The sequence below is a fragment of the Microtus pennsylvanicus genome, chromosome 22 (genome assembly GCF_037038515.1).
Source record: "Microtus pennsylvanicus isolate mMicPen1 chromosome 22, mMicPen1.hap1, whole genome shotgun sequence".
Classification (NCBI taxonomy): domain Eukaryota; kingdom Metazoa; phylum Chordata; class Mammalia; order Rodentia; family Cricetidae; genus Microtus; species Microtus pennsylvanicus.
The window spans coordinates 22,829,282-22,853,803 of record NC_134600.1 but is presented as its reverse complement, the minus strand read 5'-3'; the positions used below and the strand labels follow the sequence as shown (position 1 = coordinate 22,853,803).

At 41.5% G+C, this 24,522-nt stretch overlaps 1 protein-coding gene across 2 annotated transcripts in view; it reads right to left on the bottom strand.

Annotated features, from left to right (window-relative positions):
- Positions 1-24,522, bottom strand: part of Rundc3b (RUN domain containing 3B) — a 138,815-nt gene that overhangs the window by 29,068 nt on the left and 85,225 nt on the right. For both annotated transcript variants that reach the window (XM_075956432.1, XM_075956431.1), the window contains exon 7: positions 10,576-10,744. In XM_075956432.1, the coding sequence (XP_075812547.1) occupies positions 10,576-10,744 (169 nt within the window). The remainder of the gene's footprint in view (positions 1-10,575; positions 10,745-24,522) is intronic.

Genomic DNA, 24,522 nt, shown 5'->3' with positions numbered 1-24,522 from the left:
AGAAACAACTTCTTTCTTCGATATCAAAGACCAACGTTGGTTTTTGATACTTCCTTCTTTCAACCTTCTATAAACTTCCTCCTACAAATGAAATTATTAGTGACTAGCAAAAACAAAGGTCTGTGTTAGCTGGCACACAGCGTGACTGGGTAATGAAGGAGTTACCTGTTGGACCCTTTTTTTTACGGAGGCCACAAAACATTCATGACCAACGGATAACTTTACAAGTATCTTCTAGCTTCATTTCTTTAGGCACACCCAAATCATAGGCATTGCCAAACCAAGAATTTCTTCCCACATATTGAGTAGAGACCTCATGGACAGATGTTTTCAAGACTAGTTCAAGGCCCTGTGTAAACACTTCAGAAATGAAGACTAAAACAGAAGAAGCAAACATAAGCAAAGAAAAGCTACTTTAAAAAGTTCGTGTCTTTTACTATTGAGAAATTAAGATATTTGTCCTCCTTCCCACATTGTCTTTTATTTATTTTTATGTATGTGGGAGTTTTGCCTCTACGAATGTTTATCCACCATGTGCATGCTTGGTACCTGTTTCCGTGGAACTGGAGTTGGAGCATCTGGCAGGTCTTGTGGGTGTTTGGAATTACCCAGAGGTACTCTGGAAGAGCAGGACTCTAACCACTGAGCTGTCTCTCCAGGCCCCTTTCACCCTGACTTGTTTATTGTTTTTATTGAGCTATATATTTCTCTCCACTCCCCTCCTGTCTTTTCTCCTCCCCTTCTATCCTCTCCCATAATTCCCACGCTTCCAATTTACTCAGGAGATCTTGTCTTTTTCTACTTCCCATGAAGATTAGATCCATATGTGTCTCTCTTAGGGTCTTCTTTGTTGTCTAAGTTCTCTGGGATTGTGAATTGTAGGCTGGTTTTTCTTTGCTTTATGTCTAAAAGCCACGTATGAGTAAGTACATATTATATTCATCTTTCTGGATTTGGGTTACCTCACTCAATATGATGTTTTCTAGATCATATTTGTCCACAAATTTCAAGATGTCATTTTTTTCTGCTGTGTAGTACTCCACTGTGTAAATGTATCACATTTTTTTTCTTTATCCATTCTTCAGTTGAGGGGCATTTAGGTTGTTTCCAGGTTCTGGCTATCATAAACAATGCTGCTATGAACATAGTTGAACATTTCCTTCTGGTATGATTGAGAATCCTTTGGGTATATACCCCAAAGTGGTATTGCTGGGTCTTGAGGTAGGTTGTTTCCTAATTTTCTGAGAAATTACCATATTGATTTCCAAAGCAGATGTACCAGTTTGCACTCCCACCAGCAATGGAAGAGTGTTCCCTTTACCCCACAACCTCTCCAGCATAAGCTGTCATCAGTGTTTTGATCTTGGCCATTCTTACAGGTGTAAGATGGAATCTCAGAGTTTTGATTTACATTTTTCTTATGGCTAAGGATGTTGAGCATTTCCTTAAGTGTCTTTCAGCCATTTTAGATTCATCTGCTCAGAGTTCTCTGTTTAGGCTAGTACCCCATTTTTAAAATTAGATTATTTGTTCTTTTGATGACCAAGTTCTTGAGTTCTTTGTATATTTTGGAGATCAGTCCTCTGTTCAATGTGAGGTTGGTGAAGATCTTTTCCCACTCTGTAGTCTGCCATTTTGTCTTGTTGACTTGCTTTAAAGAAGCTTTTCAGTTTCAGGAGGTCCTATTTATTAATTGTTTCTCTCAGTGTCTGTGCTACTGGGGTTCTATTTAGGAAGTGGTCTCCTGTGCCAATGCATTCAAGTGTACATCACACTTTCTCTTCTATAAGGTTGTCTTTAATGTTCTGGAGTTTTCAGGAGTTCTGGACCAGGGACACCAAATTCTCCCTAAAATCACTAGTTCCATGATCTTGGCACCATTTTCAAGCTCATCAGATAAAGTTTCTAAGTTTGGCTGGACCAGATTTTTGCTCTTCTTCTGAAAGAAATGCCTGCTTAGTGCATAATTCTGCCACATACTCAGTGTCTTAGGGTTTTCTAACACTGTGAAGGGACACCATGACTACGGCAACTCTCAGAAAGAAAGCACTTAATTGGGGTGGCTCATAGTTTCAGACCATTATTATCACAGTGGAAGCGTCGTGGCTGATGGTGCTGGAGCTGAGACTGCTACATCTTGTGGGCAACAGGAAACTAACTGTGACACCGAGGAAGCCTAAACAAGACATCAAAGCCCACCCCCACAGTGACACACTTCCTTCAATGAGGCCGTACCTACTCCGAGAAAGCCACACCTCCTAATAGTGCTACTCCCTATGAGATTTTGGAGCCAATTACATTCACACTACCACAGTTTCAGTATTCAGCCACACACTCTTGCATCCCTGCAGCTCCAGTATTCGCTACACTCTCTGCATTCCTAGCATTCACTGCACACTCTCTGCATCTCTGCAGCTCCAGTATTTGCTGCAACTCTTACATCCCTGCAGTTCCAGTATTTGCTACACTCTCTGCATTCCTGCAGTTCCAGCATTCACTGCACACTCTTGCATCTCTGCAGCTCCAGTATTTGCCGCACACTCCTGTATCTTCAGTTCCAATATTCACTACACACAATTGCATCTCTGCAGCTACAGCATTTGCTGCCCATTCCTGCATCTCTGCAGTTTCCTTTCTGGGAAAGCTGTGATTCTTCTTCACTAAGAGGATGAATCTCCTGACATTTATCTTCAGGAAGCAGGATGTTTTAGAAAATTTCAAAATTATCTGCAAATCAGCTGCCCCCAAAGGTATTCAAAACGTCCTTTCATGATGGGAAGAAACTTCTCTGTGCATTTATGAATCCGGATGTACCTAAAGTCTGGATGCCTCTCACTTCGTTGCAATAAGCTGTTCAACAGCGTGAACGACTTCAGGTAGGAAGTTTTATGATGTGGTGCAAAGAACTGGGCTAGCCAAGGCACTGGATCCACACACATCTTGCTCTACCTCACAGTTCTCAAGTGAGAAACAGTGAACAGTCACACTCTGCCACCACGAGGCTAGATTTTCTCTGACCAAATAAAATTCTGCTTTTTTTTTTCCTTCAGGTAAGTCTCCACAGCACATCGCCTTCAAGGGTCAGTTCTAATGTCTGACACTGGTAAGCCAGCCATCCCTGCGTTTAAATTCTCCTCAGTGTTATTAACTCATTTGCTGTTCTCTGCTAGATTATTGTTCCTGTAGTCCAGGTTAAACCTCGGAGGTTCTTAGGCCCTCAGGGAGGTGTCATTTGTTTTTCAAGATGGGGTTTCTCTGTGTAGCCCCGGCTGTCCTGGGACTCAGAGATCTGCCCGTCTCTGCCTCCTGAGTGCTGGAATTAAGGGTGTGCACCATTATTCCAGGCTCATCTCTGAGTTTAGTTGTCTTCTGGCTACAGGACTTAGAAACCATAGAATAAAAGCTTCTTCTGGCAGCTTGGATCTCCCACTGTAGAAAAAGCAGCGGGCTGCGTTCCTGCTGCCTGGCTCCCGGCTGCCTGGCTAGCTTATGCCCCGAAATAACAGCACACAAATTGTATTCATTTAAACACTGCCTGGCCCATTAGTTTTAGCCTCTTATTGGCTAATTCTCATATCTTGACTAACCGATTTCTATTAATGTGTGTAGCACCATGAGGTGGTAGCTTACTGGGAAGATTCTAACCTGCGTCCATCTTGGAGAGGAGAGCTATGGCATCTGCCTCACTTCCCTTCTTCCCAGCATTCTGTTCTGTCTACTCTACCCACCTATGTTCTGACCTATCAGGCCAAGCAGTTTCTTTACATCATCCCACCCTGCCTCTGTCCCTGATGCATGCTGTGGTGCTCCAGGTCCTCGATTTATTTTTTATTCATGTGTATGTAGATGTATCTGAGTCAGTTTATGGGTACCACTGTGCACGAAGGTTCCCCACAGGGGCCAGAAGACATTGGATCCCCTGGATCTGGAGTTAGGGGTGGTTGTGAGCTACCTGCTGTGGGTACTAGCAACTGAACCTGGATCTTCTCAAGAGCAGCAGGCACTCTTGGCCACTGAACTATCTCTCTAGCGCTGAAGCTATTTTAGAAAAACTTTAATTTTTATTTATGTTTATTGATGAGTGTTTTGACTGCATCACATATGTGTGTTCTATGTGCATGCCTGGTGCCCATGGAGGGGGCTTCGGATCCCTGGGACTGACGTTAGAGATGGTTGTGAGTTGCCGTGTGGGTGCTGGCAATTAATTGTTTAATTCCTCCGTGAGAGCAGTAGGTACTCAGAACACTGAGCAATCTCCCCAGTGCCTAAAACTACTGTTTTTTCAATTTGAGAAATCTTATACACAATTTAAGGCAAATCTTGCTTTAAAATTTCTAAGTCTTGTTAACAGTGGCAGGTACAAATGTCCCAGCTTTGAAATATAGATCTATTAGAAAACTGACTCTATGTGATCAGTTTTCAAAATCACATAGCCATTTTCGCCTAACAGCAGGGGGCAGTATAAATCTTTCACAGGACTACGGGCTAATTGCTATGAACTGTTGTCACATTCTAGTTTTGTCATTCATCACAGTACATGCTGTCTCACTTGTGACATTAACAAACTGCTTCCTTTCTTTTAGCTTCATCGTACCTGTTAAAAGGGCTAGTATTACTTGCCCCTGAAGATTGTTTTCCATAGTAAATTTCATATATCCACTTCGTAATCGAATCTCAATGATTGAAAGTAATTTTATAAACAAATCTTTCTTTTTGTATGTTTTAATACAAACTATATACAGATATTTTCAAGCATTAGTAATTAAAGAATACATTATTCATTATCTCAATTAATTGCCACTATAGTAGGAGCCAATATAATTATCTACAATCTGCAGGAATGGCAATATATTGAGATAAGTGTTTATTATCTCCTTTTCTCTCTGGTTTTTATCACAAATATTGTCTACATGAACTCTTTGAAACATTCTTTCTCATCTACATTGATGAGTTTAGCCAACAGTCCATTGACTTTCAATATTGTATGTTACAGTTTAATCCCTGTCCAGTCAATGGCCATTAGAATTATTTCAGAATTTTCTTGATGCTAACAATAATGCTATGAACACACTTATATGTTTCTTGGACCACACATCACACTGTTCTGAGAGGCAGAACTGCTGGGGCATAGGCATAGTCAGATGTTTAATTGTTTTTACTATGTTTTTATACTTTATACTAATCATATTCCTACCATGGGTTATACTTCTATGTCTTCACATAGATATCAATGGTATACTGGATTCATTTAGTCTGCTGGAGAATGTTTCTGCTTTGTCTGTTATTAGAGACAGTCACTATACAGTAGGGAGCACCGTTGTTACAACAGAGTATCTCAGCTCTGTCTGGTATTAGAGACAGTCACTATACAGTAGGGAGCACCGTTGTTACAACAGAGTATCTCAGCCCTGTCTGGTATTAGAGACAGTTACTGTACAGTAGGGAGCACCGTTATTACAACGGAGTATCTCAGCCCTGTCTGGTATTAGAGACAGTTACTGTACAGTAGGGAGCACCGTTGTTACAACAGAGTATCTCAGCCCTGTCTGGTATTAGAGACAGTTACTGTACAGTAGGGAGCACCGTTGTTACAACAGAGTATCTCAGCCCTGTCTGGTATTAGAGACAGTTACTGTACAGTAGGGAGCACCGTTATTACAACAGAGTATCTCAGCCCTGTCTGGTACTAGAGACAGTCACTGTACAGTAGGGAGCACCGTTGTTACAATAGTTGCTAGAGTGTGTCTCCAAACCACGAATCTGATGACTTCATTAGTTCTGGGCAATGATTTTTTTCCCTCTTTTTATTATTTTTTTAAAAAACAATCTTTTATCATTTTACATACCAATCCTAGTTCTCTCTCCCTCTCCTTCCCCCAACTTCCTGCCCACTCTATCCCCCATCTACTCCTCAGACAGGTTAAGGCTTCCCATGAGGAGTCAACAAAGCCTGACACTTCACTTTGAGTCAGGACCAAGGCCCTCTGCCCCTATATCTAGACTGAGAAATGTATCCCTCCAAAGAGAAATGGGCTCCAAAAAGCCAGTTCAAGCACTAGGGATAAAACCTGATCCTATTGCCAATGGCCCACAGACTGTCCCAGCTACCCAACTATCACCTGCATTCAGAGGGCCTAGTTTGGTTCTATGCAAGTTCCCCTGCAGTCAGTCTGGAGTTAGCGAACTCCCACTAGCTCAGGTCAGATGTTTCAGTGTGTATCCCCATCATGGTCTTGACCAGTTTGCTCATATTCTTGCTACCCCCCTCTTCGACTGGACTCTGGGAGGTCAGCCCAGTACTCCACTGCAGGTCTCTGCCTCTGCTTCCATCGGTTGCTGTATGGAGGTTCTATGGTGACATTGAAGATAGCCATCAATCTGATTACAGGGCAAGACCAGTCCGGGCACCCTCTCCTCTATTGCTTAGGGTCTTAGCTGGGGTCATCCTTGTGGATTCCTGGGAATTTCCCTAGTGCCACTTTTCTTGCTAGCCCTATAATGGCTCCCTCAATCAAGATATTCTGGGAAATGATTTTTAAAAGCTTAGTTTTCAAAAGCATGCAAGTGTATGCAACTCTATCAGTTTTGATAAGAGATACTTAAGAAATTCTTCATTTCAGTTTTCTGAGGCAATGACATGGAATTGTCACAATTACTATCTAATTAACTGGTAAGATTTTGGCCACTTTTTAGTTATACTTCCTACTCTCTTTATTAAAAACTGTTTATATGTATCTTAACTTTTTAGAACAAATTATTCTGCTGATGATTTTTCTGTTTCACTGGATGTGGCGGATAATCAACATTTGGTTCTGTTCATCTCTTTTTTTTGTTTTGTCCGTATCAATTATTCTATGATTTCCCTTCCTTTGTTTGTTCTCTGCCTGCACTTCAGATAATTATCTTCCTAATTTAATTCTTCTAACTCCTACAAATCTTACATAATTGCCATTTATAACTGAGATTGTGCACTGTTTTCAGTTGCGTCCACTTCTACTTGCCCTATACTTGAGAAGGCTTTTTAACCTAAGTAAGTGATAAATGTGGGTGATAACGAACTTTGTGCTCATGTGTTTAAACCTCTGATCCCCATCTGGTGGTACAATCTGGAAAGGCTGTGGAACCTTCAGAAGGTGAAGCCTTGCTGGGGGAGGTGGATTACCGGGAGCAGGACTTGAGGTTCTGAAGTCTGGCCCCACTTTCTGTTAACCCTCTGCTTTCTGAGTTTGGATGCAATCTGACTATCTTCACGGTCCTCTCAACACCTCTGCCATTCTTCTCGTCATGATGGCCTGCATGCCCAGACACTGTGAAACAAAATAAGCCTTTCTCCCCGGAGTAGCTTTGATCAGAGTATTATATGACAGCAAAGAGAAGGTACCTAAGAACTGCTGTCTGCCTTTATTGCATGGATACTGTGACCACTAGTCGATATTTGTCAAGCACCAGTGGGATGGCTGTATAACTTTAGTCAAAGAGTGGATAAAGAAAATGTAGTCCATTTGCACAATGGAGTATTATTCAGTTGTTGAAAACAATGATATGAAATTTGAAGGCAAATGGATGGAACTAGAAAAGAATCATCCTAAAGGAGGTAACGCAGACCCAGAAAGACAAACATGGTATGTACTCACTAATAAACAGGTATTAGCTGTAAAGTAAAGGATAACCATGCTGACTCAGCCTAGGAAACAAGAAGAGCTCACGGGGGATGCTTGGATCTCCCTGGGAAAGGGAAGGAGAAGAGATTTTGTGGGTGGACTGTAGGGGTGGGGATGGGAACATGGGGGATCAGTTGGTGGGGATAGAAGGCAAAAGTAGTAAAAGAGATTGGGAAAAGGGGGGCATTTTGGGGTGAGGTTGAAACCTAGTCCAAGGGAAACTCCCAGGAATCTACAAGGATCACCCCAGCTAAGACTTCTAGCAATAGGGAATATGCAGTCTGAACTGGCCAGCTCCTGTGACCCAGCAAGACACCCAGTGGAGGGACTGGGATACCAACCCAGCCACATAACCTTCAACCTACAGTCTGTCCAAACTATGGGATGTGCTGGGATTGGTGCCTAGCCCAACCGACATCAGACCACCATGGAAGCAATGGACTAAGCCAAATATAGACCCAAAACTCTGAACTTGGAAACGAAATAAAACATTTTTTTTCCTTTAAATTGTTTCTCAAGTAAGGCATTTTGTCACAGCGATGAATTAACACAGTTGTTACCAAGGGGTCTGCATAGTGAGCTTGCTTTAATGGTGTACTTTAATGGTAGATTTAATGGAGGATTATTTTAATGATGTTCAGCTTCCCTGCAGCTCCTCTGCTTGGTAATGGGGTTTGTATACAATGTATGCTAATTGAGAGTCTGTAGGCCTCAGAAGGGTGGGCTTTCTGTGGTGTGATATGGACAGTAGAATATCTGATATATGGACCAAAAGCTTTGTGCCTACCTTTTCAGATTTGTTAGCAAGGGACAGTCGGACACAGGATACGGAGAAAACCCATGTAGAGGGCTTTCAGGTACAGTGTCTACAACAATTTCTCTCTGCTGCTGCTATGGGATAGATGTCTAGGAACGGATCTTAAGTGCAGCCATGCCTACCTGCAGCTAAGTCATCAGCTGGGGGCCTATATCCTCTGCTCTACCAAGGGTTAATCAACAGTGGGTCATGGGTACATTAAAGGGTGAGCTGGGAATACCTAGTTTAGCAATAGAGAGTCAAGCAAATGTGATCAAAATGTTAAGCTTGCTCCTCAGAACCACACAGATACAGGAAAACAAACAACAACAACAAAAGAATAAATAGAAACAAATCAGCTACGAAAGGCCAGAGGGATGGGTCAGCAGGTGAACGTGCTTGCTGCTCAAGCCTGGTCACTTAGGTCCAATCCCTGAAATCCATGGAAGAAGGAGAAATCTGGCTCCCCAAAGTTGTCCTCTGACCTCCACATGCACGCTGCGGCACGTACATACATGTGGATGCATAAACACATATACACACACTAACAATTAAAAAAAATAAAATTTTTAAAAGAAAAATGAAATTTTCCTCTCCACTAAAGCAACCCCAGCTGCGGGGATAGGTGCAGATGTGCACTCTCTGTGATCAGTTTCTTCCCGCGTTTCTTAGTTATGCGCCCCTCCAGGAGAGCAAATCCCGAACCTTTTCACTCCGTTCCTCTTTCCACTCTGTTCCTGGTAGGTGGCGCCAGCATCTGAAAAACCTTTAATGCCTTTGCTCTAGAGCAGTGGGTCACACCTGTGGGTTACACCCCTTTGGGGGCCGAATGGCTCTTTCACAGGAGTCAACAAAGACCACCAGAATCGTTCACATGATGACAGTTATGAAGTAGTAACGAAAATAATTTTATGGTTGGGATCACCACAACATAAGGAACTGTATTGAAGCGTCTCAACATTGGGAAGGGTGAGAACCACTGCGCTAGAGTAAGATCCAGAGCTAGCACGCAGCCCCCACCCCCTCTGGAGGTTTATTCTGGAAATACTTGCTTCTGCATACTTCATGGGGCGAAGGGGGTGTAGAGGGTGCTGTGAGCATCATGATCCCTGGCACTATCTGTGATGGCCTCTCAGAGGGTTGTGAGAGGACATGAGGTTATAGTCAACACAGGCTGCAGCAGCACGGGCCGTGCCGGCCACTGCTAATGCCCAGGGCTCTAGTGTTTCTGCTTATCTCATGAGCAGAATCAGCTGGCAGTCCTAAAGCGGAACTGTACTCAGAAAGGTTTCACGTTGAACAGGATTCTCATTCAGTTCATTTCACAGAGTCTCCCAGGCTCCAACTCAGTCAGCATAATCATGTTTCTTGCCAGTTCCTGGAAGGCACTTTGATTCCTGGCGCGGCAAGCTCAGGCATGACTTTTTAATAATAGCTTCCTAAACATACGCTGGAAAGTGCAGAGAACTTCTCTAGGGCCAAGTCATCCTGCTCAGTCTGGGTCACTGCGTTCCCACTGCAGCTCTGCACAGTGCAGCTGTGCTCACTGGGTCTCTATCGTTCACCTCCAAGTCCTTCCACAATCAGTGCCGATAAGCTGACTCGCTATGAAGGTGCATGGGTTTCTCCAAGTGGCATGCATGGTGCTGAGCTTCACTGTTTTCTTACAGTCACGTCTTCAAGCAGCTTCTCCCCGAGGGCTGTTTTGGGATGCTGGGTATTGAGTCAGGTGATTGGTGCATGCAGGGTAAATGCTCTACCATTAAGCTGCCCCTACTCAGCCCTTGATTTTTATTTAAGATGGGGTCTTGCTGCTATGTAGCCTGGGCTAGTCCCCAAATCTCATCCTTCTGTCTTCTCCTAAATGCTGACAGATTACGGGCTTGTACCATCATGTCCAGCAACCTCAGTTGTTTTGTGTCTTGTGGGGGCTTTCTGCTGGGTACCCCTAACCTGACGCCTTGTATCTCTCTGATTTTAAGCAAGATTTAAATTCAGAAATAGAGGGGATATAGCAATGAGTACAGGATTTTCTTTAGTTAAAAGATCTTTGAATAGCGAGAATCCAAAGGTAAAATACAGAGCCAAATGAAGTGACTTTTGAGAAGAGATAAATACCTTCTGCTCCAGGGTAAGCTGGTATTTTTGTCTCACTCTCTTACACTTGTTGAACCAGCTGTTCTCATCCATGATGAGGGGTGGGCCCACATTCTCTGGGGTGCTGCCTTCACTGTCGCTGCTTCCGAAAGTCCTGAGTTCCTCCTCATCACTGCTAATGCTATCAGAGCTAGGGATATCAAAGGCAAAAAGAAGAAACTGAAATGGCATATTGCAATTTGATTCTTAAAATGAACACTTCTGTTTTGTAAGCACTGGCGGACAAACTCTTAAATACTCAGTAGTAAAGACAGAATTATAATAATTCTACTAAAAAGACTTACATGTCTTAGAAATGGCAAGTTAGCAGAGCTTGTTGACTCCTTGGTCACAAAGTCAAGTCTACTTAGCTACACTTAAAGCGAGATTTATAAATCTGAAGCATTACCATAAAACACACCAGAATGCCTAAAGAAGAAAAAGCTCCTCAGAGAATGTGAAAAACTCCAGAGAAGCTGGGCATGCCCAAGGCCACCTCTGCTCATCCATTCTCTACACCAGCTAATGGCTGTGGATACAGGTCACCAAGGGCAGCTCAGCTCTGTCAGAGGGAAATCAAGTTCAGAAGAACCAGTCACTCCTCAGTATCTGTAGTACCAGGACAAGCACAGAAACAGAGAGCATGCGCATCGTAATCCCTATTTAAAATTCTGCATGGTACCTGTGTGGCAGAAGTGAACACAGTAAGGCAAGAATATGAGGGGTGAGAAAGGAAGTGGAAAGGAAAATTCTAAATATCTGAGTCAGGGTTTCGAACCGGGCAAAAGCAAAGCTAAAAATTAAACACAAAAAGTAATGTCATCTCCCAGTTGAAGAGAATTTTAAAGCCAGGTGATGGTGCCACACACCTTTAATCCCAGCACTCGGGAGGCAGAGGGAGGCGGATCTCTGTGAGTTCAAGGCCAGTCTGGTCTACAGAGCAAGTTCCAGGACAGCCAGGTTTACACAGAGAAACCCTGTCTCAAAAAATAAAACAAAACAAAAGAAAGAAAAAAATAGAGAGTTTTACAATATTAAATAGTTCTTTGAAGATCATGATATAAAAATTTTGAAAATGTTAATGAACTACTTTGCCAAAATAGACTCAGCAAGAAATGGAAAACTTGGGGAGGGGGGCTGGAGAGATGGTTCAGTGGTTAAGAGCACTGACTACTCTTCCAGAGGACCTGAGTTCAATTCCCAACATCCACATGGCAGCTCACAACTGTCTGTTACAGTTCCAGGGGATTCTACACCCCCACACAAACATATATGTAGACAAACAGCAATGCACATAAAATACATAAAAAAAGAAGAAATAGACAACTTGAACATTCATACGACTAGGAGTGATAGTAAATCAGTAATTTAAAAAATCCCACAGAGAAATAGTCTTTCCTAGAGCAATGCATACTGGTTGCTTATCCAAAAACAAATGGTTAGCCTTGAAAACACACATACAAGTAACATTACACAGGCTGACCATGTTTTATTCAGGATTAGCTATGTATGTACATATTACATACATGCACATATTACATGCATGCACATAAGAACAAGCAATGAAAGAAGAAACCACAAATTTGAAAGAGAGCAAGGAAAGGTATATGGGAGTGCTTGGGAGAGGACAAGGAATGGAGGAATGACATAATTATAATCTCAAAAATAAAAGAAATAAAAACAATTTCTACAAACATGTTTTTATCAAATGTTCGCGATGTTGGTTTTTTTTTGTAATTCAATAAAAGTTTAGATAACAAAGAAAAATTTTCATGATATCCCCAATATAACTCTATTTCACATGGCAATATTATATAAAAAAGAAAAAGTCAATTTCATTCACAAATACATAAAATAAAATACATGTACATAAAAAACTGATCAAAGCACATAAAAAGAAGTATACTAAATAGTTTAAAAGATAATACACAGGCTCGAGGTGTAACTCACTGGATGGGCACTTGTTTAACATTCATGAAGACCCAGGTTCAACCACCAACATCAGAAACAAGAGCAAAGGGCAGGATACTTCACCTGTGGAGGAGTCTTGTTGACCTGAAAACACTGTGCGTTTGTGTGTGCGAGTGTGGATGTGTGTGCGAGTGTGTGTGTGTGTAAGTATGTGTTGTGTGCATGTGTGTGGTGTGGATGTGTGTGTAAGTATGTGTCGTGTGGATGCGTGTGTGGTATGTGCATACGTAGACATGTGAAGGTCAGAGAAACAACCTCTTTTAAGCAACACGTGAAGGATATGCTTTAGATTTGTTTTCTAGGTACAGCATACGGTTGCTTTTGTTTCCAGTGGTTTGTTTCCTAAGGAGTAGTTTCAGATCACACACACTGACCTTCGACGTGCTTCTGACTGAGGGCTGTTGTTTTGTTTGTTACGGGGATTTTTGGTCTTCCTTCCTTCCTTCCTACCTTCCTTCCTTCCTCCCTTCTTCCTTCCTTCCTTCCTTCCTTCCTTCCTTCCTTCCTTCCTTCCTTCCTCCCTTCTTCCTTCCTTCCTTCCTTCCTCCCTTCTTCCTTCCTTCCTTCCTTCCTTCCTCCCTTCTTCCTTCCTTCCTTCCTTCCTCCCTTCTTCCTTCCTTCCTTCCTTCCTTCCTTCCTCCCTTCTTCCTTCCTTCCTTCCTTCCTTCCTTCCTTCCTTTCTCTCTTCCCTCTTTCCTACTTCAAATAAGACTCCCTCTTTCTTTTCTCTTCCTCTACCATCTTCTCCTGTTTCTGCCCCTCTCTTTCCTGACAGGGTCTTCAGGTAGAGTTCAGCCTGGCCCTGCCTCCTCAGTACTGGGATTATATCCGTGTGTCACCAGGTTCAGCACGAACAGAATGTCACTGTTTAGCTCAGGCGATCCTGGTGCCATTGTGTCTACTCGGTTTTGAGAACTTGATTTGCTCGCTGTGTGCTCAACCGGTTGCAGCATTTTCCTCCATATGTCCTTTTTCTATGGACCTGGAGATTACGTCACTAACCTCAGCTAACGAGCTTCCCCTCGGAAGCAAACATCTTAGAGGAGTGTTGAGAATATAATCCACGGCTTGATAACCTGAGTTTGAGCTCTGCAACCATGTAGAGTGGAAGGAAACAATCACCCCACAAAGCTGTCCTGTATCCTTCGCACATGTGCTGGGCCATGCATATACTCCCCCATACATCATGTACACAACAGTAATCAATTAAAAATGTTAAATTTTTTAAAAGTCCAGCAGAGGTCAATCTTGCTAGCTGAAAAAAAGTCCGAAAACATATATATCAGATTAACATAAGAAAAGACCAGGGTTAAATTCATGGAAAGCAGCTACCATTGTGTTGAAAGCCATGAGTGGCTGGATGGAGAGACAGCACACAAGCCTGAGGACCGGGGTCTGGGCACCCAGAACCATGGAAAATAACTGGGCACTGTAGCACAGGAGGAATAGGAAGTAGAGAAAGGAAGATCCCTGAGATTTGCTGGCCAGATAGCCTAGCCTGACAAAGTTCCAGGGAGAGATAAAAAAACTAAAAGGTTGACCTCTGGCTTCCACACACCGGCAAGTATAGGTGCACCTGTCACACAGGTGCAAACATGCACATCACCTCCCTACAAAGTGTACATGACAGCAGTAAATAATATGATAATTCTAAATTTGTTTACAGGGTAACATAGCATCGATAGTCAAAAAGGAAAATCTATGAAACATACTGAAAACAATGTATTTACTGGAACATAGTTAGCTGGAAACTGTCATTTATCTATAGACACCAGGAAAAAAAAATCGAGGATTATATAATCCATGTAACACAACAGACCTCGATGAAAAGAACTGTTTTCATTGAAAAGATCTCAAAGATTATTCAGAAAAACTGAACACTGAAGACTTCAAAACAACCTTATATTAGAGATTCCTACACATCAAAAACTACCATCAGATAGAGGGGAAAAAAAACAAGAACTAGCTTTGGAAAATATAATACATATAAACAAAGGGTTCTTGTCCAGTCACATAAATGACTCCCATAAATCAGCAAGGAAAAGAAAAACAACAAAGTATGTGCGAGGGGGTATTTGAGTATACAATTCACCCGAAACAGAAATTCCAGAGCCAATGAGTACATGGAGTGTCAGCATGGGGAGTCTAAGTCATTACAAATCTTTCAAAAAATATTTCACATCATGCAGTAGAGTTGAAGGTAAATACCTTTGGTTCTGGCAATTTTATAAACAAATGTGTATGCAGAGCATATGAGGAAATATACATAAAATCCATAGGCGCATTAAACACCTTGTTCTACACTGAGACACTGCTCTTTTGAAACCGAAATAGATACAGAATATTTCGTTGTATCATATAACAAAATATCATTATGCTGTGGAGATGAGTGGCATCTATAAACAGTAACACTAAGGAACTTTAAGGAGTCTTACAATGTTATACAAAAACACCTGAACACACACACACAGGTGTAACTACAGTATTTATGAGTTAAGACAATTTTTAGAGGACATGAAATGATTATCGACAATGTCAGAGGGAAGACTCTTCAGTGGCTAACAGGGGTTGTGATAAAAGGCTACAAACAACAGGACTTTCCTAATACTGACATTTTCTCTGCCTGTGCAAATGAGGATTCAGTGTATGCTTGGTCATTGTTATCTCACACGCTCATGTCTCATATACCTTCTCTGTGAGCTGTTGCTGTTTTGTTTTTTATTTTGTCTCTTGGGACACGGTCTCTCTACATAGCCCTGTCTATCTTGTAATTCACTGTAGACTAGGCTGGCCTACAAATCCCAGAGATCCCTCTTTTTCCACCTCCCAGTACAGGCCTAAAGGTAGGCACCACCACACTCTGCCTACTTTATTTCTAGGGGCCCTGGCACCCGCACACAGACATATGTGCAGGCAATACACAAGTGCACATAAAGTAAAAATAAATTATTTTTTAAAAGAGTTTTACTTCATGCAATAGGTTAAACAAATCTAAACAGAGCCAGATGGTGGTGGCACCTGCTTTTAATCTCAGCACTGGGGAGGCAGAGGCTGGCAGATCGCTCACATTCAAGGCCAGCCTGGTCTACAAAGCAAGTTCCAGGACAGTCAGAGCTACACAGTGAAGCACTGTCTGGAAAAAAATAACAAACAAATGTAAACAGGTCATCCACTTACAGTTTCTGGCAAACCTCTGTGAGGGCTGTGTGGGTTGGAAGGAGAACCAGGAGTGAGGACTTTCGTAACTAGGGTGACTCTGAGAAACTATGCAAGTCTTCACAGCTGTCCTCTACTTTATACACCCAAAACAACATCAAATAAAAGAAAGAAAAAGTATTGCTTAAAACTATGCAAGGCCATTCACTGTCAGAAATGTTGAATGTGAAATAAAAGGAGTACATCTTCAGGCCCACAAGACAGAGAACACAGAGGAAAACGGGTTGGTGGTACAGTTCTGTGATCGAGTTTGTCCCTCGTATATATGAGGCCCTGGTCTCAAGCCTCAGCACCAAACACAAACCCAGAGATTAACTTTAAAGTTATCACGGATTCAAATTTCTATTGATAAAGTGTTGTAAGATGATGCTAGAGAGATATACATTTACTTAAAAAGGCACATGTAAAAGCAGCTGTGGGCCACTTCCCACTGCCCAGCTCCTGGCCACCAGCTAGCTTTTGCCCTGAAATAATTACATGGAAACTGTATTCTTTTAAACACTGCCTGGCCCATTAGTTCCAGCCTCTTATTGGCTTATTCTCACATCTTGATTAACCCATTTCTAATAATCTGTGTAGCACCACGAGGTGGTGGCTTACCGGAAAGGATCTTGACCAGCGTCCATCTTGGAAAGGAGAGCTATAGCGTCTGCCTCACTGCCTTCTTCCTTCCAGCATTCTGTTCGGTCTACTCAGCCTATCTAAGTTCTGACCTATTAGGCCAAGCAGTTTTCTTCATTAATTAACCAATGAAAGCAACAGATAGAGACCCACCTACATCAGGCACTAACACGGTTTTGGCATATGAGAAATTTATCCGTACATTTAAGTTATGTATGTAAATAAACCTCAAACTGCTAAGCTGGCTTCAGTGTCATTGAAAGGCTGTCTAACCTAGAGAGTGACTTGTAAGAGGTTATGGCTTTAATGCATGCATTTATCTTGTGATCTGACTGAAGCAATACCATAGAATACTTAGGAAAATATCACTTTTTGTTACTGACACTTTATCTTTGGTGCAGAAATATTGAATAAGTATTATGGAAGTGCCATCAGTTTTACATAATATCCAATTACATCTGTAAATACTCATTTATGTTCTGCCTCCTTTTACTTATGTGGAATATTAAATTTTCATAAATAAAACAGATCACAACCAAACTTTTTATCAATAGAAGAGATTAAAATAATTATCCTCCATTGTTCTCTAGGGGAAAACATTCCCTAAAGACCTGAAAGTGAGATCCAGGTGAGAAACTCAGGACGCGAAAAAGATGTTCTAAGATCATGGCTAATGCTCACAATGGGGGAAATATGAGCTCCAAATCTTCACTTACACCAACAAAGCTGCGGTGTCGATCTAGGTGAGTGACTGGATCCCACATCAGACGCCCCTCAGAGACACACTGTCTTACAGCGAAGGCACCAGTCTCCTGCCCCACTTCTGCCCTCCTCAAACCCTGTGCTTATGAGGTAGTTATTTTATTATTTTCTTTCAAAAAAATTATTGTTTTTGTTTTGTTTCCTGAGAATGGATCTCGCTTTCTAGCCCAGGTTAGCCTCAAATTCCAGGTGCTACTACCTTTACCCTTCAGTTCAGAGACCGTTAAGTATGAGCTACCCCTCCCAGATGAAAAACGTGCTTTCTGTAGTATATGCGCCAGATCTGCCCCCAGGAAACACTCCTTTCTCTTTCCTTCTCTTTCCACCTCCCTGCATAGCTTTTCACCATTTGATTTCAAACTGCACCTTAACCAAACACATCAATTTAGCTTCTTTCATCTATTTTATGCCATAACATTTACTCCCATCAATACCCTAAATATTCTGCTGCAGAAAGGAGAGTGGGAACAGATTTTGGTCTGTGCTGTTTACAGGTTTTTCCTCAACAGCTAGAACAAGGCTTAGAACTTAGTAAGCTTTCAACTGATAGTGATTTTTCTCCTACCAACCAATGGCCACTTTCCTATACCCCTTGTTTCTGCGTATTTATATGTGTAGTTGATAGCATTATTTCAGTAGAATCACAAGATAAATATATGTGTTAAACTTAAAATCTTTTATGTCCCTCCCTAAAAAAAATCACTTTTAATTAAATACAATTAATTAAAAAAACTTAAACTCCGAGCACAAGACGTATTAATGAGCAGTTTTTCTTGCATCATACGCAGCAGTGGAAGTTTACCTTAGACATACAACCAGGGCCCGTGAGATGGTTCAGCAGGTCCACCAAGCCCGTAAGCTGATTTCCCCTGCAGGATTCTCAGAGAGGAAGGAGAGGACCAAGAAAACATCCTCTGAATTCCATGTACGTGCCGTGACCTAAGCAACTGTACTTTCTTCTCTTTCTCTTGCCACTCCCAGAGTCAGACAAGATAAAACAAATTTAATTAAAAAATTTTAAATACTAACATTAAAAATAGAAACGAGACATGTAGACCCCCTTTCAACATAGTAGTTCTATTAATAACCAGGAAGATAATTATGTAAGGACATTAAAATTCCAATGCTTAATTTCCTAGGTATTCAGGAAATGATTATGCATAAAAATAGAAAGGAAGGATAACAATAAAGTTCTTTCTAGGGATAGGAAAGAGAAATATTTAATTCATGCTGTTTTCCATTTATTCAAGTATTACATACACATCATAACATTTTATCAATTCTCTTTAAAACTGCACCAAGAACCATTAGTGAATTCTTTAAATAAACATTAACCTTACAAAGGAAGAAAGCAAGACTAAGTAGTTCATTCAAGGTCACCCTAATAAGAAATGGTGTTACATAACAGGCTCTTGACAATATATTATTTTCTTTCAATGTTTTAATGGCCAAAGCTTCAAACGTTTAAATAAGTTGAATGAGTGAGAAATTAAAAAAAAAAAAGGACATGGAAGGGACTGGAGGGAGAAAAGGGAAAAATGATGTAATTATACTATAAAATGAAAGAAATAAGTAAATAAAAAATTTAAATAGGGTATAAGTTGATAGAAACTTTGGGAGAATTTGTGAGCTTTGATGGAGTATACTTAATTTATCAGTATACTTAATTTACAATTCTTTAAAGTATATTTTAGTCTAAAAGACACAAAAATTCTTCAAATGTTTTAATAGAAAATCAGATTTAAGAATTTTCAAAATAAGGCTCTGGAGAGATGGCTCAGTGATTAAGAGCTCTCGCTGCTCTTCTGGAAACCTTGGTTTCCAGCACCTACACAGTGGAAACCATCTTAAACTCTAGTTCCAGGGTCTCTGATGCCCTCTTCTGCCCGATGCAGGCAGCATGCACATGGTGAACATAGATGTTGGTAAAACATGCCCCCTCAAAATAAACAAGAAAAATAATCTCAATGTAAGTAACAAAATATTAGGAATTTATACTGAAGAATGGATGGAATTTTAATACAAAAGATTTTCATTTAATAACAATATCTTGTTATTTTTTTAACTTTTTTACTTATTCTTTGTGTCTTTCATATCATGCATCCCAATCCCACCATTTCCCATACTTTCCCATCTAACCTCTTCCCCTGTCACCTCTCCCCACAAAATAAAATTTAAGAGAAAAAAGGGGGCAAAAAGGAAAAAAAGAAAAGGGAAAATCTCGTCATGGAAGCTGCAGTCTGACACAGTGAGTCCCGCAGTAAACCTTTATCCATACATTTTTACAAGCAGGAAACATTGCAAAGAATCGATGGTTTGCCTTGAGCCCCTGGTCTGTAACCCCATCGACACTGGGCCCTCACGACTTCTGGACATCCCGTTGCTGCCCTGTGTCATGGAGATCCTGTAGCCCTAGGTTTTACAGGGCTGCATCCCCCATCCCAGCCTGTGCTTCAGCAGATCACACAGGGGTGGATGTTGGGGTGGGCCGACACACAACCCTGGTCTGGGCCTGGGTAGTTTCTGGGTTGGCCAACCAACGAGCTCTCCCCATCTTCACCACCAGGATGAGCTCTCCAGCCTTCCCGGGCGAGTTCACCCTTTACAGTGCCAAGCAAGGGGTGGGGCGGGTTCTGCTGCTTTCGTGCCCTCAAGGTTCTCCCACAGGGAGGCTTTGGAGCTCTCTTCCCAAGCGAAGCAGGAAGCAGCTGATAAGGGCAGGTAATTGCTCTCCAGCACTTGTGACCTCAGGGCCAGTTCTCCCACCTGAGGCAGAGGGCGGGGCGCGGGGGGGGGGGGGGGTAGGGGGTAATTGCTCTCCGGCTCCTGCTGCCAAGTGACAGTGAGTTAATGGGACAACTCTCCCATCTGCCTCTGGCATTGATGGGCTGGGTCTCTCCCCCATGCTACCATTTATAATTATTAGAGGGTAGTGATTCTTTTTTAACTTCTTTATGAATTAAAATTTAAGTTCTATAAAGACATGACAAACACAAAATAGATTATAAGTTATCTAACCTGGTAAGCTTTATTGAAGTTTCTACGAGTATTATCTTCTTCAAATATATATTTTAATCTTATAAACACTAGAAAAAAAATCTAGAAGATCCATTATGTAAATCTCCAAGTGTGCTGTGCACCAAGGATAACAAAAGCCCTGGTCTTTTGCCCCTGCAGGAAAGAGGATGTAACTGGAGACAATCACAGTAAGCGAATTAAGCCAGTCTCAGAGGCAAATACTGAAACGTTTTCTCTCATTTGCCGTTTCAAGAAGATTATGTACGCATACATGAAAGCAGATTGGAAACCGACTAGGTCAAGGGGGCAAAAGTGAGGGGAGGAGCGAGAAAAGGGAGTAGAGGCTGTGGGGGTGGTACACGCGACGTGTAATATATACCTGAGCAAACTTTAAAAAAAAAAGATTGACTGGCTTTTTGGCAGCTTCTGTTCTAGTACAGGAAACAAGAAAATAATATAGCCAATATCAAATATGAACAGTGTGAAAAGGAGCTGAGGAGGAAAGGCAGTCTGGGTGGGTGGGCCGTTACTGCAGGAGGGCAGCTAGCTCAGTGAAGGCTGCGTGAGCAATGTGGTACCCAGCAAAGCTTTAATACAAGCCAAGAGTGTTCTGACATCGCAGCGTGCTGATCGTCACTGTTAATGGAGCTCCAGTTCCTATTTCCTTCCCTAAGACTTATTTTAACTGATACCAAATAAGCCACTACTTTCCCCAAGTTTACCTTTGACCTCATCCCAAGTGTCAATGGAAAATGTTGGTTGCGGCTTTTATAAAGGTCTTGTTTTTTCATAGAGAACAGTCACATGATGGAGAGGAAACGGTCTTTCTATAGTTTTTTCTGGCATACAGACTGTTAGTCTCTTCATTCTCTCGTTTCCTGTAATTAGTCTAGAAAAGGGTAAAAAATAACTGAGACACTGCTTTCTCAGTGCGCGAGGTGAGAAGACTCAGACACAATGGGCAAGTGCGCTTAGCATGCTCGGGAAGCAAGAGCCGTGCCTGCCGGAGCTCAGTGGGAAGGCCCAGCAGCGCAAGGCGAGGTCACAGATGCAGCGGAAACCAGACTGTTACACTAAAAGACAGTCAAAGAAGTTTTCTAAAGAGGAATACAATGATATGCCTCACACGTCCAAAGAAGCCTCTAGCTGCTTTGTCAAGAACCAACTACAGCAGCCTAAGGTAGGGAGACGTTGCAAATGTCCAGGTTAAAGTGGAGCTGGTGAGATTTGCTGATGGAGGCTATGTGGGTGATGATCCAGAGAACTGAAGAATAGCTCTGAAGCAACTATAAATGATAGAACTTTCACCTTCAGAATGAAGAAACCTAAAGGAGGAAAAGTCTTATCTGGGAGAAATTAGGGGTTCACTTTCATAATGGCATATTTGAGATACTTATTCTACCTCCCAAAGTGTGCAGTTGGCAGCTCTATGGGTAAGTCTAGAGTTTATGTGGCTTCCCAGGTGAAAATACATGCTTGCAAAGGAGCAGCACACATACAGTATGCAAAGTCAAGAAACTGGATGAGAAATGACCAGGAGAAAGGGCATCAGCAGAGAAGACAGTGCAGGGATGAGGCATGAAATAACAGAGGACAGAGATGAGGACAAACCTCTAAAGGAAAGAGAGAAGGAACAAACACGGGGGAGCCACGGATCTCTGAGGAGAAACGCCGCATTACCAAATCCTAGATACATGCGGCAAAACACATGGCTGCTGATACCGGCAACAGAGGTTTTTAGGTGTGTGTATCAAAGCTGAAATAGGTCAAGAGAAACTATGGCAGAGGTCTGAGAAACTGCTTCTAAAAAGGAGGGGATAGAGAACAGACGTAAGGTCCAGGAATATTTTTCTGATTTTCAGGGTGGGGAAAATTAAGGTGCTTCTGTTTATGTGCTGTTGTGATAGGCTGGGCTTGGTGACTTTCTGAATAGTCAAACTTGGAGCCTCATAAAAAAGGCTCTATATTTCAGAGGAGGAAGGAACCCCAAACCCTTTCTTGTTTACTTATTTCCATCCATAGCTACTGGCTTATAACTCCCATCGTCCTTGTTTTTCCTAAGTGATTAGAACAATAAGGTTAATGTTATTTGGCCTTTTGTCCTTGGCTCCTGAAGCAGCTCTGGAACAGCTTCAGAGCAACAAAGATGAAAGGCTGGACTTCTAACACGGGGTACCGGGAGTCTCAGAAACAGACCGAGCATCCCTGTCCCTGTCATCTGCCTCTCCAGCTCTCTATCCTTCCCTCCCTCCCTGTCACCCTATTCATCTGTTAGACTAGAACTGCTCTTCCTTAAAGCAGGCCACAGGTTATACCTTACCCTTACCCTTTGCCTTTTCCCTTAGAACTGGCCTCTGTGTAGTTCCCTGACCTCCCATGGCTGAAAACATCCTATTTCAGATGAAGGCTCCCTCATGCCTGGGAGGAAGGCAGGCTTCCCTGAGCCGTAAAGGAGGTAGACAGCGCAGGAGTTTAACTGAGTTCCAGACCCGCTGCTGCTGTCCACTGCAGACTTACACGCTTGCTTGCTGGCGGAGAGAAATCCCTACATTTTCCAGGTCACCAGAAGTGATCTGGGTTGTGACTGTGAAGTAAGGAGCATGCTTTCCTGTCTGTCTTTCAAGCTGTGAAATGAGGGAGGATCTCAGAAAAAGATAGTGAAGGAGAGGGAACAATTGCTGGGACAAAGACATTAACAGAGGATGACATGTAGCTCACAGGTCAAAGGAAACAGTTCACTAACCACACTAAGAGGAGCAAAGAAGCAGAGAACTTGGGATTCTAAGGCTAGGAAGGGATGCTTAATAGCATATGGGATCAGACAACGTCTGACTGAGTAACCCTGTATGTGGAAAAACAACTCTCCAGGAAATAATATTTAAAGAAAAGAATGATATTTTTATAAAATAAGAATATAGATTTATATTTATAGATACTTGGATTATTTAGACAAATTTATCTAATACATATATTTATTTAGATAGTTACATATTTACATTTACAGGCAATTGTAGAAAATAATATAGATAAATACAGAAAATAATCATATTTAAAGAAAAGATGCTGATATCATTCTTTTTAAAAGTAAAAACTGAGGCTAGCAAGACAGTTCCGTGGATAAAGGCACTTGCTATGGCATGGAAAGCCACACACATACACACACAAACACACACGCACACACGCACACATGCACGCATACCGCATACTCGCGTGCATACATACACAAAAATGTAAAATAATTTTTGAAAATAAGTGCATAACCCACAGAAGCCATGCGTGGTGACAAAGCCTCTAACTGCACTACTTGGGAGGCTGAGGCAGGGAGATTCTGAGTTTGAGACCAGCCTAGGGTACGGAGTAAGTTCTAGGCTACCCTTGTTACATAATGAGACTCTCTCTTGGAAAAAAAAAGATGGAGAAATTGTGAGATGGAAGGGAAATAGTAAAACTGAAGGCACCATAAAAGAAAAGCGATTACTACCTACTAGAAGTTTCAGTGTAGGATATACTCAAGAAAAATATACTTTTTCCTGTTCTGATATATAGTCCAGGCTGGCCCTGAATTTGAGACCATCCTGCCTTAGTCATCCAGATGCTGGGACCCTTAGGTATGAAGCACTCTACTCAGTGAAAAAAATGATTAACGTTATATCAAAAAGCAGTTTGATAAAAGCAACTATTTTCTCACTGGTATATAACTGGAAACACTGATTTAAATATGTAATATATTTTAAGATGTTTTCTATTTACTTATTTCATATTGTAGTTTCATAAACTCTATTTAAAGGAAGACATTTCATTTGACATTGTACAATATTCGGTTTTAAGTCAGGCGGTGGTGATGCATGCTTTTAATCCCAGCACTAGGGAAGTAGTGGCAGGCAGACCTCTGTTGAGTTCGAGGCCAGGCAGGTATACAAAATGAGTTCTAGGACAGCCAGAGCTGTTACAAAGAAAAATCCTGTCTCAGAAAAACAAATCAACTCTACTAGCATCAAAACAATATGACAAAAATTTCTCTTATAAATTGGCCACACTTTTAATACTTATTTGAAAAGAGTAAGCAAAGGTATGCTCATATATAGTTGTATATTGAAATGGAATAAACTCTCCGAATGGCAATTTTATAGTGTATTTGGAAAACTTTAATAATATACATGCTAATTATCCCAGGAATTCCTTCATTGGTAATTCTTTAAATGTAAGAGAAAATCTTGGTTCTGTATAAAATGATAAAAATTTTATAAGCATGTTGCTATATAACTGTAAGCAGTAACTAATAAACTCTAAAAATCCATCAGGTAAACATAATTATTAAAAAGTTTGCAATTTAGTAAATGA